The 14849-nt window shown below is 34.6% G+C and overlaps 1 protein-coding gene across 1 annotated transcript in view; it reads right to left on the bottom strand.

The window, feature by feature from the left end:
• The window catches only part of LOC138711560 (uncharacterized), a 49366-nt gene that overhangs the window by 13239 nt on the left and 21278 nt on the right, over nucleotides 1–14849 (bottom strand). The window contains exon 2 of the mRNA XM_069842730.1: nucleotides 1790–1959. Coding sequence (XP_069698831.1) covers nucleotides 1790–1959 — 170 coding nt within the window. The remainder of the gene's footprint in view (nucleotides 1–1789; nucleotides 1960–14849) is intronic.

Below are 14849 nucleotides of genomic sequence, written 5' to 3'. Positions count from 1 at the left end.
TACAACTTTCTCACCACCAATAACAAAAGTTCTTCTGAAGCAATGTTGCATAAAGAAATTTCACAGATTTATTACAGGTGTATTTAAGACCTTGTAGAAAATAACAGTATTTAGTAACAGTGTCCTATTTATTCTTTTGCAGCCAAATTTGTAACTTTTAAAAGTATAGTTATCACGTTGAAGTGTATGTGTTGTAGAGGATGCTTGAATTTGTTGTGTATGTGAGTCATAGTTATGGGATGCTTGATTGTGATTGTGTGACTATTGTGTATTAATTTATGATGTATGTTAGGGAAAGTTGCTTAATTGTGTTATAGAGTACCGCTATAAGAAATGTTATGTTTATGTGTTGTAGCTGTTTTCTGTATGTCTCAATTGATGCCTGATGTTTGATTTGCAATCGCAATGTTTAAATTACGGATTGTTTATGTTTTATTTCCATTGTGTAAGCTAATTAATTTTTCTTTTCAATTTGTTTTATGCTTAGGCATATTTTTTGTGTAAAACTATAGCCCTAGCATACATATGTAAAATAGGGCTATCCCCCATTGGAGATTTAATAATAATAATAATAATAATAATAATAATAATAATAATAATAATAATAATAAATATGTTGACGGTTAAATTATTGGCAATAATTAATTTGCAATTTGTGCTACAGGGAATATGATTATTATACTAATCTAAATCCGTGATCATCAGGGCCTAAACGTAGTAATTGTAAACAGGAAGAGAAACCATAATTCTGATAACAAAATATATTCTGATTTCCTGGAATTTTAACAACAAATTTTCACCAGTTTTGTAATTATCTGTAAGCAACATGAATTAACATAACCAAATTATTTGACTATATTACACTAAAAGGAGTTGTAAAAAATAAAAGAAAGAATAAAGCAAAAAATTTACTACGGAGATTCGAACTCGAACTGTCTGCATAGAAGTTAAGTAGCTTAACCACTGCTCCACGCCAAGCATGTTGTGGAGGTACTATTAAAATACTGTGTTAGCTAATTTATTAATCCCTGCTGCTTTACACTCCACTGCCTAAGATACATTCAGTAAATAACATGTTGACGGTTAAATACTTGGCAATAATTAATTTGCAAGTTGTGATACATGGAATTTGATTATTAAATTAATCTAAATCCGTGATCATCAGGGCCTAAACGAAGTAATTGTAAACAAGAAGAAAAACTATAATTCCGATGACAAAATATGTCCTGATTTCCCGGAATTATAACCACAAATTTTCGCCAATTTTGTAATTATCTGTAAATAACATGAATTACTTACTTACTTACAAATGGCTTTTAAGGAACCCGCAGGTTCATTGCCGCTCTCACATAAGCCCGCCATCGGTCCCGATCCTGTGCAAGATTAGTCCAGTCTCTATCATCATATCCTACCTCCCTCAAATCCATTTTAATATTAACCTCCCACCTGCGTCTCAGCCTCCCCAGAGGTCTTTTCCCCTCCGGTCTCCCAACTAACATGAATAAACTTAAGCAAAATTATTTGATTATATTACATTTAAAGGAGTTGGAAAAAAATGAAATAAAGGACAAAACAAAAAATTCATTACGGAGATTCGAAGCATGCTGTGGAGGTAGCCCAAATCAGCGTCTTGTATTTTGGAGTTAACTGAGGCGGCGCACGGAGGTTCACGGTAGTGAACTGCGCGCTCACCCGAAGGGACTTTTGAAAATTGTCGCTGCTCAAGAGACTTGCCACTTTCATTTTGACCAAGTGTACATCCTTTGACAACCTATTTGTTAGTACTTACGTCAGTACTATTTCCCGTAGTATTTCCCGTTGTCATTTCTGTAGTGGTTCGTAATGTTTCTTCCGTAGTATTTCCTGTTGATTTTTTCGCCATGTTTCCGGTCGTAGTGTTCGCGATTGGTCCTTCCGTAACGTGTCCAAGAATTACTGCCGCGTCAGCGATGTGATGGTCTATGAACAAATAAAGAATGAAATCACCATATTATTATACTTTTCTTCAACAATAAAAAACCTCCATCATTCAAAACAATACCTCAGTACGCAACACAAAATTATGGATTCATCATCCAATTTTACTTTAACTTCACATTTTTGATCGTCAAGAAAATGTTGTTACTTGATATTGTTACCTGACAAGTTTATTTATGCCTAGTTGTTGTTTAGTCAACTGTCCGAAGACAAGTTTGAATCTCATAAGTGATACCAACAAGGCACTACTTATGAAGCAACTAGGCCAGGAGATAATAGGGTAGGGTGGCCAGTTCCTTTCCCCCTACATTGCATACATCATCGATTAGCTACATATTGCACTAATCAGACTTGAGAAGCATATAAACAATTGTTCTTCCTCTGACACATATTGTCAAGTGAGATGTACTACCTGATAATAGATGCACAAAAGATGCCAACCAGAATCTCAATGAAGGGTATTACACCTGGTATAAACGATATAAACTGCCATGGAAATATTGTTACTTAAGCAGTTTGTTTATGACCGGTATAAACCATATAAACTTCAATGAAAATATTGTTACTTGACAAGTTTGTTTATAACCGGTATAAACCATATAAACCACCATAAAAATATAGTTACTTGGCAAGTTTGTTTATAACCGGTATAAACGATATAAACTGCCATGGAAATATTGTTACTTAAGCAGTTTGTTTATAACCGGTATAAACCATATAAACTTCAATGAAAATATTGTTACTTGACAAGTTTGTTTATAACCGGTATAAACCATATAAACCGCCATAAAAATATTGTTAGTTGGCAAGTTTGTTTATAACCGGTATAAACCATATAAACCGCCATAAAAATATTGTTACTTGGCAAGTTTTTTTATAACCGGTATAAACCATATAAACCGCCATGAAAATATTGTTACTTGGCAAGTTTGTTTATAACCGGTATAAACCATATAAACTGCCATGAAAATATTGTTACTTGGCAAGTTTCTTTATACAGAGTGAAAACTATATAAACTACCTGAAGTAATTGTTAGTAGATCATAAATACCTGAAGAGAAAATTGAAATAATGTATTTCTGCAACTGCGAAGGTTTTCCCAGAAAAAAAAAGGTTGTATGAGTGTAATTATTTTGAAAATGAGAATACAAGTAGACAGCCATTTTTTTTTTTTTGCCTCTATACGTAGGGGAAACCCGGGAAAAGCGGATAAGCTAAGAACAAATAATGCCGCAGGCTATATTTTGGTGCTCCCAAAATAAAATCTTCATGATATTGGTTGTGACAAATGTCCATATATATATATATATATATATATATATATATATATATATATATATATATATAAACCAGCAATTCGTTTCTCGTACCTAGGGACAGTGATATGATTTGAGAAAGAAAATATAGTTAATTATTCGCTTTGCCCGGGTACACGGGCAAAGTGAATATCCCTATAATATTTTCACATTTCTATTTAATTTTTATTCACTGATAATAAAATTAAATCAACACATAAACACGGTGTTAATGAGTTATATTGGACGATAGGAAATGTTATTTACAGCCCGTTACAGCACGTTAGCTTAGTACAAAATACAAATTTGAACAAGTCGACGTTTCACTAGCACTGAAGACTTGGATTTCTTCTGCTTTTACTCCTGCCCATAAGTTACTTCTCTTTCAACGTTTTTAGACGTATAGATGTAAGAACTTCAGAGCGCTGACATTTTCTTCGTTTACCTTGTATCTTTCAAGCATCCACTTTTGGCACTAGTCTAAATCAAAAGAACTGACTTCGATTCTCTTGCTGACGATGTTGAGGGTTTTAGTGTAACCGGAAGTGAAAATCTGAGTATAATTGGTGTATTCAATATTCCTTCAATCTCTGAGGATAACGATATCACAGAGGTGGTTGATTCTGAGTGAGCATTAACTGTTTCTTCAGCCGCTGAAGAAGATGGCACCGCAGAATTTGTTAAATCTAAGAAATCGCTGATTTTTATCTCAAGTGGGCGATCTGTAAGTTGATCTTGAGCAAGATCTTCATCAACAAACACATTATGGTTGTATGGCCAGATAGCAGAACCACTGATTGGAAGATTTTATTTCTTCAAGTGCTTTCTTCATGGCTTCTTCAGACCATTTGGCTTGTTCCGTCTTCCTCTTGAAAAATTAAACCATCTGAAAACACATTACGATCTTTTAAGTAAAAATTGAGATCAGTGTTACTGATTTATAATTTAATTAGTGTGACTTAATGTCTACACTATGTAAAATGATCTAACACGCTTTATTACAATAGACAAATACATACAAAAATACAGCTAACACTTATATAGTCAATTAAAGATGGCAGGGCAAAGCGGATAAGTTATCCACTTTGCCCTATTCATTTTGGCCTCAGACGCCATTTCGCTTTTCATTTAAGGTTATACAAACATAAACGTCAATAATCTTCATCGTAAGTACGGCACTTTAGAAGTAATCGTATCGCCTATATATTACTATCACATAACAAAAATTTTCTGCAGTATTGTGTGTTGTACATTAGTTTCTCTTACCTTGAAATATTTTAAGAAAAGTCAATTTTCTTCAAACACACGCTGACTTCTTCTCTCACTAGCTAGAATGACGACAAGTCAGTTCCAGCAGCGAAATCTGGTTGGGATTCTTCCCCAACATAGCAGAAAGCGCTGCCTGTTGGCGTTTCTAAGAAATATGGATTATTCTCTTTGCCCGGGTTATTCGTTTTGCCCAGGTCTCCCTTACTCTGAAGTAGTCTTTGTTATTCTGTTGTGTATTGGTATATGTTGGGCACAACGTAATTGACAATGACATTCAAGTTCAGTCGAAATGTAAAAAAGAAAATAATTAAACTACTATCAATCTTGAAAACATGATATTTTACAAATTAATAATACAATTAAAACAAATAATTAAGTTTCTCTGAACCCACAATTATAAGCCGAAATTGCAATATAAAATCTGAAAAAGTACAAGTCTCCAGGTATCGAACAAATTCCACCAGAATTAACACAAGAGAGTGGAAACGAATTAGTTGGTGAAATTTATAAGCTTGTACTTTCTATTTGCGAAAAGGAAATTGTACCAGAACAATGAAAGAAGTCCATAATCGTTCCTATCTTTAAGAAGGGAGAAAAGACTAACTGCAGTAACTTTCAAGGAATATCACTTTTGTTGACGTCGTATAAAATTTTGTCCCCTATACTTTTGAGAAGATTAACTTCAAATGTAGTTGTAGATGAAATTATTGTGGATCAGCAGTATGGTTTCAGGCGTAATAGATCGACTATTGACCAAAATTTTTGTATTCGAAAGATATTGGAGAAAGAGTGGGAATATAAGGATACAGCATAGGCCTATCAGTTATTCATAGATTTCAAAAATGCATATGACTCAGTTAAGAGGGAAGTTTTACATAATAGTCTTATTGAATTTGGTATTCCCAAGGAACTAGTGCGAGTAATTAAAATGTGTCTCAGTGAAACGTACAGCAGATTCTGTATAGGCCAGTTTTTGTCTGACACTTTTCCAATTCATTGCGAGCTAAAGCAAGGAGATGCATTATCACTTTTACTTTTTAACTTCGCTCTAGAATATGTTATTTGGACAGTCCAGGAAAACAGAGAGGGTTAGAATTGAACGGGTTACATGAGCTGCTTGGATATGCGGATAACGTGAATATGTAAGAAGAAAATCCATAAACGTTTAGGGAAAACACGGAAATTTTACTTGAAGTAAGTAAAGAGACAGATTTGGAAGTAAACCCAGAAAAACAAAGTATATGATTATGTCTTATGACTAGAACATAGTACGAAATGGAAATATAAAAACTGAAAATTTGTCCTTTGAAGGAATGGAAAAGTTGAAGTATTTTAGAGCAACAGTAACAATATAAATGTCATTCGAGCGGAAATTAAACGCAGAATAAATATGGGAAATGCCTATAATTAGTCAGTTGACAAGGTTTTTTTCATCCAGTCTACATTAAAAAAATTAAAAGTTAGAATTTATAAAACACTATATTACCGGTTTTTTGTATGGTTGTGAAACTTGGACTATCACTTTGAGAGAGCAAAAGAGATTTAGGGTATTCGAAAATAAGATGCTTAGGAAAATATTTGTGGCTAAGAGAGATGAAGTTACAGGAGAATGGAGAAAGCCACAGAACGCAGAACTGCACGCATTGTATTCTTCACCAAACACAATTAGAAACATTAAATCCAGACGTTTGAGATGGGCGGGACATGTAGCACATATGGGCGAATCCAGATATGCAAATAGAGTGTTAGTTGGGAGACCTGAGGGGAAAAGACCTTTGGACAGGCCGAGACGTAGCTGGGAGTATAATATTAAAATGGATTTGAGTGAGGTGGATATGATTGTAGGAACTGGATTAATCTTGCTCTTGATAGGGACCAATGGCGGTTTTATGTGAGAGTGGTAATGAACCGCAGGATTCCTTAAAGGCCATTTGGAATTAAGTAAGTAAGTAGGTAAGTAAGTAAGTAAGACATTTTTCAGCAGACCTTTACCTACTATCCACATAATTTGGCAGTTTATGTCACTTACAGTCTGCATTTTTTGTCTACATATCATGTTAAACATATTTCGATTTAAGAGTTAATTAGCATTTCATTCATCTTAAACACTTACATTTCTCACATTCATTACACAGTACAATTCACATAAAATACTAAGAGTAATATAATTAAAATACAGAGTGGCCGAAAAAAATGTATACAAGGTTTTATGGCCATAACTCTCAAATTAATTGAGAGGTGAAAGTGTAGCTTAATGTTCAAACTATTGAAATCAATGTAGGTGTTCAAAGTAGTCACCATTAACATGCATACACAGGCGATGCCGACTAACTGCTGCACGAACTGCCGACTGAAACGTGTGCAGTTGGACATCTGCACAGGAATGTACGATGGATTCTCGTAGCTTATCCAATTTGCGTGGCTTTTATCGAAAAACGACGTTCTTTAGTGACCCCCATAGGTTAAAGTCCAGAGGTGTTAGGTCAGGGGATCGTGGTGGATATTCGACAGCACCTCTTTGTAGATTTTCGTTGGGATACCTCCAGATCGTAGAATGGAATACTGCGAGTGGTTTGATAACATGATGCACAACGATGAAGCGTTTGCATAGATGATTGTGTGGTCTGATGAGTCGCGATTTTAACTCAGTGGTACAGTAAACCGCCACATTTGCGTGTCATGAGCTGTCGGAAATCCGAACGTCCTTGTGGACAAAACCATTTACCCGGAGTGAATGTGTGGTATGGATTGTCTTTTCAGGGTTTGATTGGACCGTTCTTCTTTGACGGCATAATTATCTGTGAGATGTACCTGGAGAAGCTTGAGATATTCATCTTACCTGTCACCGTAATCTGGACTTTTATCTATGGGGGGCACAAAGGACCAGTGGCGTAGCGTCAATGTAAGCTAAAAAGCTTAGCTTCCCCAGTTAATAATAATTTCATAATAAACCTGCAGTTTATGGAGAAAATTATTTATTAATTTTAATAGAATTTATATTTACGCGTTAAATATTGTGATGCGGCAGCTCAGGATTATTTGTGATGCAGCAGTAACCAAGAAGCCTGCACGCACCAGCTCCCAAGCAGACCGGTTTCTTCTGTGTAATCCACCCCACAGATTTTCTATCCCTTTTAAACTACCCTAGTCGCAAGGCTCGAAAAAAAGCTAGCTTTGACATTGAAAATAAGTAGTTTCCGAGTTATCCCTATTCGTCAGTTGTGTTCAGTTGAAGTGTTAGTGTGCATTGTGGCTGATATAATAAATAATGAGCGAAATAACAGTTCCTGACACTAATTTACTTGAATTTTTTTAGGACAATTGTATTATCAAGACTGACTTACGAACAAAAGTGTGATTTAAAAAACAAATGACCGACTCCCTTGCTGTCAATGAAGGACACAACCAAAAGACAGACGCATACTTACGTAATGATACTAATATTGTGATTTCTCTAAGTATGACAGGGAGTGAGCTAATGTTATACGTATACGTGTCTATTTGTTAAGAGATATGTGTAAACCGTGAAATCGTATTTTATTACGTCTCATTTGAGGTCATGTCTTATTGGTGTTACTTACGATGTTCCAGCCAATCTTCGACTGCTGACTTGACATTAACTACTATTTATTTTAAGACTGTATTTTTGTAATACGTTTTCTCATATTGCATGAAAGACAACTTGAGTTAGCTTCCCCTGCTCAAAATTTCATGCTACGCCACTGCAAAGGACGTCGTTTATCGACACAAGCCACGCATATTGGACGAGCTACGAAAATCCACTTAACCTGACAAGCATGACTTTTTCTTACCTCATCATCATCATGATAACCATTTCACATATTTGACCTAGGGTCTGTTATGGTCTCTAGCCAGCGTTTTTTAAGTCTTCTCAATTTTCTCCGGCCTCTTGGAGAATTGCGTAAGATCAATTTTGGCAAGCGGTTGGAAGGCATCCTGGCAACATGTTCTTTCCAGTTCAGTTTGTATTGTTCTATGTACTGGGTAATTGAATCTACTTTTATGTCTTTAAGATTTTTTTTACCTGCCTTAAGTAATCCTAGCAAGTCAAAATTACATAAATTCTTACTTAACAGATTAATTGCTGATTGATATTTGTTACTTATAATGAAACTAACATCTGTCCATTCTTATTATTATTATCATTAATTTCTCTAAATAGATTTACAAAACCTCTAATGGCAATTACATTAATATTCTCATTATAGAAATAGAAATATATATATATTCTCCCTGTAACATAGTCCTAGTAAGCTTATATTAAATTAATTTTCATAATTTTACTACCTATTTCAAATATTAAATTAATTATAATTCATTAAATTAAATTAGCTCATAAATTAAGTTAGTAGTTTACCTTATAGATTTATCTAATTTAAATAAATATGTAGTGAAGAATATTGCTGGAGAACCTTTTAAGTGTAGTGTAAATATTTGTAATTTAAATTTATGTATTGTATTGATTAAGGCTGGTTGAGTGGAAGAGAAGGCCTTATGGCCTTAACTCTGCCAGCGAAAATAAAACATTATTATTATTATTATTATTATTATTATTATTATTATTATTATTATTATTATTATTATTATTATTATTATTATTATTATTATTATCACTGGACTTAATATCTTTCTCTTATTTATTAATACAGCATTTATAGCACATAATATGAGATCTTAGAGCTCAGTTTAAGCACTAGGTAGTAGTGTTATAAAGAAGTTTATTTATTTATTTATTTATTTATTTATTTATTTATAATTACATAAAGTCTCTGCGCACCAAGTTCCAGTTGAAATACAATAGAGAGATAATAACGGAGACGCCTACTTGAAATTGTGAATTAACACGATGTATATTTGAGAAATGAGAACTGGAAAATAAAATGCACATAATGAGAAACAACTTAATAAAAATAATAATAGTATTTCAGTTACATTCGAAAAAGTCCACCATTTTTCGGGGTTTTCCCCTCACTCCTTTGGATGAATATCAGGTAACTTTATCAGGCGATTGGAACCCCACTCATCTTCGCCACTTCCTTTCCTCCCCATCATCCTTTTCTTATCATCTCGTTTCTGGTTTCTCAGATCACTCTACCGGCGGCCTCCCGAAGCTGCTGACTCTCTCGACCGGCCTCCGTGGAATGTAGTTAAGCGATGTTGGATGACACCCGAGGCGGACCTACTCGGGGGAGGAGTTTCGCCTCGCACCGACAGGGGGGCCTTAGGGGAATTTGTCGGAGGAGGAATGGTATATGGATTCTGTTGGCTGTAGAGACCGGTCGTTAACGGAGTCATGTGATTAGGGCGGTGCGCGTAGGGATCTGTGGCACGCAACTCATTCTATATAGACATCGCAGTAGATCTAAATAGGTCGCAGTGCTGGGCCATCCGTGCCCTCCTCAGTTAAATTCCATTCCATTCCATACATAAGGAAAATAAAAATATATGGTAATGCACTATTAGAATTAAAATTAGAACTAGAAAAGCCCATTACATCCTTATCAGTCAAGGGCCTCCTATCATCGGTAGGGCAGCTCTACTTTTGCTCACAGGGTGAGCTAGTCACTGTGGGCCTCACTCAAAGTTGAGTCACTTCACTTCTCCGCACTTTACTTCACGTCACTGGTTTGTGTTCTACTGTTACTTATTCTAAATCTAAAATTATGTCTTTCTACTTTTCTCTGTCTCTCGCAATACGCTTCCACTGCGGTCCTATCACGTCAACGAAGTCCTGTGCCCACCTCCTTCTTGGTCTTCCCCTTCCTCTTCTTCCCCTCCTTGGGTCCCAGACTGTAGTGGCGTATGCCCATCTGTCGGCAGGTAGTCTGGCTACATGTCCTCCCCATTTCCATTTTAGTCTTCTCGCTGTCTTGCAGGCCATTTCGATACCGCTTTTTAATCTCAGTTCTTCATTTCTTACTTTGTCCTGTAGTTTAATCTCTAATATCTTTCTCTCCATTTTGCGTTGGCATACCTGTATCTTCTGTGCTTGTTTTTTAGTCAACAACCAGGTTTGGCTGCCATATGTTAGGGTCGGTATGATACAGGTCCGTAGGGTTTGCAGTCTTAATTGTATATTAATATATTTGTCTAAGAGCAGGAATTTGAGTCCCCAGAATTTCCCCCATGCTATGTTAATTCTTCTCCAAATTTCTTTGTCCCTCTTTTCAGTTAGGCTGACTTTTTGTCCCAAATATACATACTGTTTACAGTACTGAATGTGTGTGCCGTCTATCATTATTGGTGTCTCTATGTCGTTTGTCATTGCTTTGGTCTTTGTAGGGTTCATCTGTAGCCCCGCTTTTTCGCTTTCTTTGCTCAGATCTGCTAACATTTCCTGTAGTCCTGTGGCGGATACGCTATAGGGGAACTAAATATATAACTTTAATAACAATAAATTTTACTCTTAGGAAAATAAATGTGAAGTAACGGTAGCATCTCTGACCTGAAACGAACGGGCTAGGGTTCAAATCCTGGTTAACACAAGTTATATGGTAGAGGCTTCTTTACGGTTTTCCCTCAACCCATTAAGAGCAAATGCTGCGTAAGTTTCGGCGCTGAATCCTGGGCTCATTTCGCTTGGACGCTAGATAATCATCGCAGTTGATAAAGCGTCATAAATAAATCAATTAAACATAACTAAATAAATAAAAAGAGCAGCAATTTAAATAATCGTTAAGATTACTTATATGCTCCTGGGAAAATGTGAAAAATACATAATGAAATGAAGGTTGGTAATATAATCTAAAATATTAAGTTCGAGAATGTGGAAACGTTATAAGACAAAAGCTGACCGGTCTAATCCTTATTTTCTTCTTCTGAGTCTGCTTTAGCTGACTGAGCCGTTGTGTCTTTTGCAGAGGAAGATTTCATACAGATGAGATATATTTTTATCGCATTGTTTCAAGACATCATGCTTCTTCGCTTCAGAGATGGGAAACTGTCTTGAATAAAAATATGGCATCATTACATCTTCCAGTTTCTCTTTCCCTTTTCTGTTCAGAAGCCGTCTTGATGATGCAATATTTGGAGGGTTCAGAACCATAGTGGGCCAAGCGCCATTTACTAAAACCGTAGAAAACAAGGATTAAATGAAGTTATTACCATAATTCAATGGAAACATATAGAAACTAATATAAAGTATGCACATTAAAATTAAATTATATATCAATCTTCATTAAACAATGGTATTCACTCTTGCATTCTCCCGTTTTAATAAATGGCGCTTGGCCCATTATGGCTCTGAACCCTTCATTTATCTTTTCATACTTATTTGCGCGAAGATCGTAATTATATTGTATGATGTTAGGCATTTCCTTTTCGTATCTGGAACACTTTACCTTTATATAGTTTATAGTGTGCCTTTTCTCATGTTTTTTTTTTTAGTCACTGTTATTTTGAACCGGTCTCTTTAAGTTCAAAATGCATTGTGCAATACGTCTCGAATATGATACTTTGATTTATGGTTCTTTCTACTGGAGCATGCAATTTTGAAGACATTTTTATATTCGTGTTGAACAGAAACTTGTGAGCTATCACTACTTCTACTTGATGGCAAACAGTTTTTGTCTGTAATGTAATCGTCAGAGTCACAATCAACATTACTAACTCGACTGTGTTGCAGATAGGGTTCAGAAACCTTATTAACTTCATTCAGAACTAAAGTATCGTTACTGTCACTAATTATGGCTCGGAACCTATACCTATGATAGCATCATCCTGATCTGGTTGTGGATCGTCTGTATGTGTAAATTTAGGTAGTGCAACCTGAAACTTATTTTAGTGACCAAATAAATCTTCTGAGAACATAAGTAGGGCTCAATGTATGATAATTTTCTCGCATAGTTTCAGAAAATTATTGTTCTTTGCGTCAGAGATGGACAACTATGTTGAATAAAGTTATGATATCATTATATATATCTTTCAGTTTCTCTTTCCCTCCTCCCTGCAGAAGATGTCTTGATGATGCAATATTTAACTTCTGATATTCATTTGCACGAAGGTCATACTTATATTTTTTTGTTCTTATTGGTCTTTCTATTTTGAAGTAATGTAAGTTCAGAAATTCATTGTACAGTACTTCTCGGATAAGTATCCTATTCTTCTGGATGAATTTGAAGTAATAATAAGGGAGTAAAGGGTTTTTCACCTTCACCATTGTGTAGATTGTCGTATGCTGAAGGCAATGGTATTATGGTGGTAACAATAATTGCTAGAAAGTGAAATATAAAGTAGACTGCCTTAAGTTTCACATTTTGCAGAGTAAACTTTATTTTATTATTTACATCATATAAAAATGAACAGTTACCGACTCACTTTATATATTCTTTCCCACGATAGTTCGACTTTATAAAAAAATAATATTTTCAACTGTTGCTATTATTGAATTTAAATTAGACATTTTGTTTAGGCCATAACAAAAGTGTTATGAAAGAAAAAGTACTTTTAAAACACAATTTTTTAAATCTTAATCTAGTCCCTCCTATTGATGTAATATTTAAACGTGTATGCATTGCGCTGCCAAGATATTAGCACGTGGACGTAATAATCGAGACGTTGCCCGAAATAACATTTTAAAGTATGTTTCGTCGTTTTATCCTTTTTCAGCATATATTAAATTCTTAACGATACCTTTCCACCCTGACGAAACATTATTATCCTCCAACAATCACAGCGCTCTCTACTAGAAACATTTGAATTTCGTTCTGCGTAATTCTGTTATACCAAAACTAAAATACTTGTTTCAGTGCAGCTCAAATTCAAGATTTGGTAATTAAATTCTTGTTCTAGAGAACGTCTTAATTATGCATGCCTTTTATATGAATCCATTTTTGTTTTGAAATAAATAATAAAACAATAATTCAACTACATAAATTTATACTGGCGCGATTAAAACAAACCTTGACAGTAGAAAGTAAGCTTTCCTGGCTTACCATATGATTTCATCATTAATAATTAATTAGAAGTAAATATGATCTAAATTTCATCAATTTGCTGCACATTACAAAAGCATAAAATAAAATTAACAGTTTTTTTAAGAGCATAGGAGTGTTTTCTGTTATTCTCATTTTGTACTTTGCAGTTACACACTTGAATAATCAATACCGATTCTACAAAAAACCGACAATTATTTTATTAACACCAACATTGGAAGAATAGTTCAAAAAATTTTCACACAGGATCTTGTTGACTTGTTCTAGACGTTCTCAAGGATAGCGACAATAAGAATCATGATAATTGTGTCACAGAAAACACAAAAATGGAACAATGAAAATGAATTAAGTCAAACTAAGTCACTATGTCTGCCAAAATTAATCTGGTTAAACACACTAAGTCACTTAATGTGTTTTACCTGTGGAGTGTTCATATCCTCAGACTTAGTGAATGTAAAATAATTAAATTTACCTAGTAAGTTGACCTATTACCAGTGGATGGAGCGGCAAAAATCATATAGGTTAACGTAATTAAGACGAAGAGTGAAAAAATTGACTTAATCTGTTTCGCTTGTAAACCGACGATATGTTTCTGACGACGAATTTGTGAAACATGTATTCCTGTTACTCGTGGACACATTGAACATATTTTGTATGTATAGATACAAGGAACTGGAATGAAAAACTTGTACAGAACTTGATTCGTATTGCATTTCCGCAATCATTTCAGGGACACTTTGTTGTATATGTATATATTTAAGAAAGCAACGATAGTAGAATAACAGATAACGTCAAGCTATGTCATCACAAAGTAGAGATAAAGAGTTTTCTAAAGAAAAATTTATACAGAAATGTTGTTACGATGAATACTTTAGTTACAGAGCAACTTTAACTTTCAGAATTGTATTGAAGCTTTGGATATAAACAAACATACTACTTATGACACTTAGGAAGATATTACAGGTCTATTGGATGATCGGTAATCCAATGGACCGCGCTGATGAAAATAGCTCAAACATTATAAACGAAAAGTAATTAATTCGTTTTTAACTGACTACAAACTAACGAGGACAAATAAAATAGTGATAACTTAAATGAAGCAAGTTATTTCATCATTTACAACCCTGCTTCATTACATGACATCTAAGTATTTCTCTAACATTCATCGTTTTAAAGGAAATCGTTAAGTTTCTATGAAACATTTGGCAACATCACGGCTGCTGCAACAACTCTAAGCAAGCGCTGCTTCCACTCCTTACCTTCCTCTCCCCCTCTGCTGTATTCAGTAGGTAAAACGCTACGTTCGCTGCGTTGCAAGATTTATTTCAATGATTTTCGCTATTATTTTGTTTAA

This window comes from Periplaneta americana, chromosome 13, assembly GCF_040183065.1.
Source record: "Periplaneta americana isolate PAMFEO1 chromosome 13, P.americana_PAMFEO1_priV1, whole genome shotgun sequence".
Classification (NCBI taxonomy): domain Eukaryota; kingdom Metazoa; phylum Arthropoda; class Insecta; order Blattodea; family Blattidae; genus Periplaneta; species Periplaneta americana.
This window is presented reverse-complemented; position numbering and strand designations above follow the sequence as displayed.